At 40.1% G+C, this 3,759-nt stretch overlaps 1 protein-coding gene across 1 annotated transcript; it reads left to right on the forward strand.

Annotated features, from left to right (window-relative positions):
* The first annotated feature begins 241 nt into the window (after window positions 1–241).
* On the forward strand, window positions 242–2,929 carry LOC135652349 (sugar transport protein MST4-like). The gene is made up of 4 exons (XM_065173192.1): window positions 242–395; window positions 1,215–1,534; window positions 1,699–2,325; window positions 2,431–2,929. The coding sequence occupies exons 1-4, from the start codon at window positions 257–259 to the stop codon at window positions 2,866–2,868; spliced, it is 1,524 nt and encodes a 507-aa protein (XP_065029264.1). The 5' UTR covers window positions 242–256; the 3' UTR covers window positions 2,869–2,929.
* Window positions 2,930–3,759: the final 830 nt, after the last annotated feature.

A 3,759-nucleotide genomic window follows, 5' to 3' on the forward strand; every position in this document is an offset into this window, starting at 1 on the left:
GGCCCTATTCTTGACAAAGCTGTGTTGGCCTTCTGTGAGCATTGTCACTATTATTGGCATTTCTTTGGTTAAAATCAAATTTTTGCTTAATTATCATCCCTCGAAGACCTCTATATATACACCCTTTTTCTTGTCTCCTTTCAAGTTGGCATCCCCATCTTCTGTTTTCCTTTTTTCTTCACCTCTTTGGACAATCTTGCACTTGGTCTTTTGTGTAAACCAGGTGCAATATTGCAGCCGAGAGAGGAAGGACAAGATGCCGGCGATGGTGATGTCAAATGCGGGGCCTGGTGGTGCAAAGAAATTTGAGGGAAGGATCACAATATATGTTGTAATCTGTGGAATAATTGCAGCCACGGGAGGCCTCATGTTTGGTTATGACATTGGGATATCAGGTAAATTCTATTTTGTATTAATTCAGTAGTAGATTTATTTGTTATATTATCTAGCATCGGAAGTATGGCCAGGTTTGTCTTGGTTTGTCATCATAGGTTAAATAAGATAATTAGACGTACTTTTTACAAAAAGAAAGGGAACAACTTGTTATTGAGGTTTTAACTGCAACAGGAAGATGATTGTTTATTTTCTTTACTTGACATAAGCCCATTGGATGGTATTAATAATCCAATCTCCACCTCCATTGCAGAGAGATAGATGGTCTATCATACAAGATAGGTGATGGTTGCTTGCAGATCTTGTAATAACTTTGCTTGGGATTCCATGCATGGATTTTCCACTTGGTTGTGTGATGGTTGTTTCTCTTTGTCATCAACTGCCTCATATGTTGCTTTTGTCTAAATCCTTCCCTAGATTTATTTGTTTTATTATCTAGCATCGAAAGTATGGCCAGGTTTGTCTTACGTTGTCGTCATAGGTTAAATCAGATAATTAAACCTACTTATTATAAAAGAAAAAAACAAAAGGAACGACTTGTTATTGAGGTACAACAGGAAGATGATTGTTTATTTTCTTTAGTTGACATTAGCCCATTTGATGGTATTGATAATACGGTGAGAGAGATGCTCTATCATACAAGATAAGAGATGGTTGCTTGCAGATCTTGCTTGGATTTTCCACTTGGTTGTGTGATGGTTCTTTCTCTTTGTCATCAACTTCCTCATATATGTTGCTTTTGCCTAAAGCCTTCCTCATTCAGCTCCAATCTATTTCTGATCATGGAACTAATCAATCGTATCTGTACGGTCAATCTGCAGGGGGAGTGACATCTATGGATGACTTCTTGGAGGAGTTCTTCCCTGCGGTCTTTGAGAGGAAGCACAAAGCCAAGGAAGACAACTATTGCAAGTTTGATAACCAAAACCTTCAGCTTTTCACTTCATCATTGTACCTTGCTGCCTTGGTAGCCAGCTTCGTAGCTTCGAAGATTTGCACGAAACATGGCCGGAAGCTCACTATGCAAGCAGCATCAATATTCTTCTTGGTTGGTGTCATCCTGAACGCAGCTGCTGTGAACATTGCCATGCTGATCATCGGAAGGATTCTCCTCGGAGTTGGTGTTGGATTTGCCAATCAGGTTTGCTCTACTTTCTTTTTCATACAATTTTTCATTCTAGAGTTTCTCTTCTCTTCAGTTTCCGTCTCAATTTCCCTATTAACTTCCAATTTCTCCTGGAAGATGTATCTTTTGTTAAACTCACTTTCCGTGTCATATGTTTGCCACTATTATTCATCCTGTAGGCAGTTCCTCTATTCTTGTCGGAGATCGCACCAGTTCACGTCCGTGGAGCCTTAAACATCCTCTTCCAACTTGACGTGACCATCGGGATCTTTGTGGCGAACATTGTAAACTACTTGGTGTCCAATATCCACCCCTGGGGGTGGAGACTTGCGCTTGGCTTGGCTGGAGTGCCGGCGATGATGCTTTGCTTGGGCTCCATGGTGATTGCGGAGACCCCGACGAGCCTCATCGAGCGTGAGATGCTTATGGAAGGCTTGGCCATGTTGAAGAAGATCCGGGGGACCGACAATGTCGATGCAGAGTACGAGGAAATACTACACGCCTGCGAGATGGCACGACAGGTGAAGCAACCTTTCAAGAATCTCATGAAGAGAAGTAGCCGACCGCAATTGGTTATTGCCATCGTGATGCAAGTCTTCCAGCAGTTCACTGGGATCAACGCCATCATGTTCTATGCACCAGTCCTCTTTCAGACCATCGGATTTAAGAATGATGCTTCACTTCTTTCTGCGGTCATCACGGGGATCGTCAATGTTCTGTCTACCGTCGTATCAGTGGTCTTAGTGGACAAAGTCGGGAGGAGATTCCTGCTTCTTGAAGCTTGTGGCCAGATGTTGATCACACAGGTTAGGGACACAAGCCATGGGCATATTAAACATGTAAATTATAGATTACGAGGAATCGTTTGAAATATGAGATTCTAACTCAAGTGGGGGGTGATTTGCATGCAGGTGGCTATTGGAGGCATTTTGCTTGTGAATTTGAAAGCAACCAATGAGCTGGGACACGGAGTGGCAGTTTGGGTGGTGGTGCTCGTGTGCCTATTCGTTTCGAGCTTTGCTTGGTCTTGGGGTCCACTTGGCTGGTTGATTCCTAGTGAAACTTTCCCCCTGGCGACGAGGACCGCCGGCTATGCCTTTGCCGTCAGCTCCAACATGCTTTTCACCTTTGTCATTGCCCAAGCTTTCCTATCTATGATGTGTCATCTACGTGCCGGGATCTTCTTCTTCTTTGGTGCATGGATTGTGGTGATGGGTCTGTTCGTCATCTTCTTATTGCCCGAGACCAAGAACGTGCCGATCGATGAAATGACCGAGAAGGTTTGGAAGCAACATTGGTTCTGGAAGAGATTCATGGATGAGGAAGAAGACAAAAAACACTCCGTCTAAGACTCGATGATTTGTGTTTACCTTGAGGATGTCGGGGCTAACCTCGTCAACATGATCTTTATGTCGAGTTCATTATTTAATGCTTTTATTGATATATAATCTTCAGTTTTGAATAGTAATATTGTAAGAATATGAGGTTATCATTTTGTTTTGTCTTCGTGTTATGCTAATATATATAACTAAATAAAATATAATTATAAAATTAAAATTAATAAAACTATTATTTTGAATAGATTTGATCATAAAACAACATAACCAAAAATAATTTTTGAGGTAGAATGTCGTTAGCGCCCACAATTTGCTAGAAATTATTGGGGCATTTGATTCAATATTATGTAAATCAAAATATTATAAGTTTTTGGTCACATCTTTCCATAATTTTGAGAATCTTACAAGCCAATTCCGAGTTACCAAAATTTAGAAATTACGATTTTACCAAGTCCTTTTAGACCATTATCGAAATCCGTAGATCGGGTTGTACATATCTCTAATGGTCTCACTCGGTTTCATCCGAAACAACTCATAAGTATGGACTAAAAGATTAATTTTTGACTTTTTTACTCTACTAGTGCCTTCGTGAGTAATTTCTAATGTGTGTCAAATATCAAAAGCTATTTTACAAATGGACATTCAATTGAAATCATTTTTATCCAAAGCACAAAACAAGGCATTCATAGACTTGGCATTGTGAAAGTCTTCTTCTCCAACTCATTCCAATCATTTATTGAAAGAGAAGACTTTTGAAACCCATTTTCTACAATATTTCATAATTTGAAATCCATAGAAATTAGAAAAATCCTCCTTCTAGTCTTCCAATAGGTGTAATCTATAATCTGTTCCATTGAACATAGGCGGACGTTTAATTGAGTGACCATCTTGGTTGCCGGTAAA

The sequence above is a fragment of the Musa acuminata genome, chromosome BXJ3-11 (assembly GCF_036884655.1).
Source record: "Musa acuminata AAA Group cultivar baxijiao chromosome BXJ3-11, Cavendish_Baxijiao_AAA, whole genome shotgun sequence".
NCBI classification, from domain to species: domain Eukaryota; kingdom Viridiplantae; phylum Streptophyta; class Magnoliopsida; order Zingiberales; family Musaceae; genus Musa; species Musa acuminata.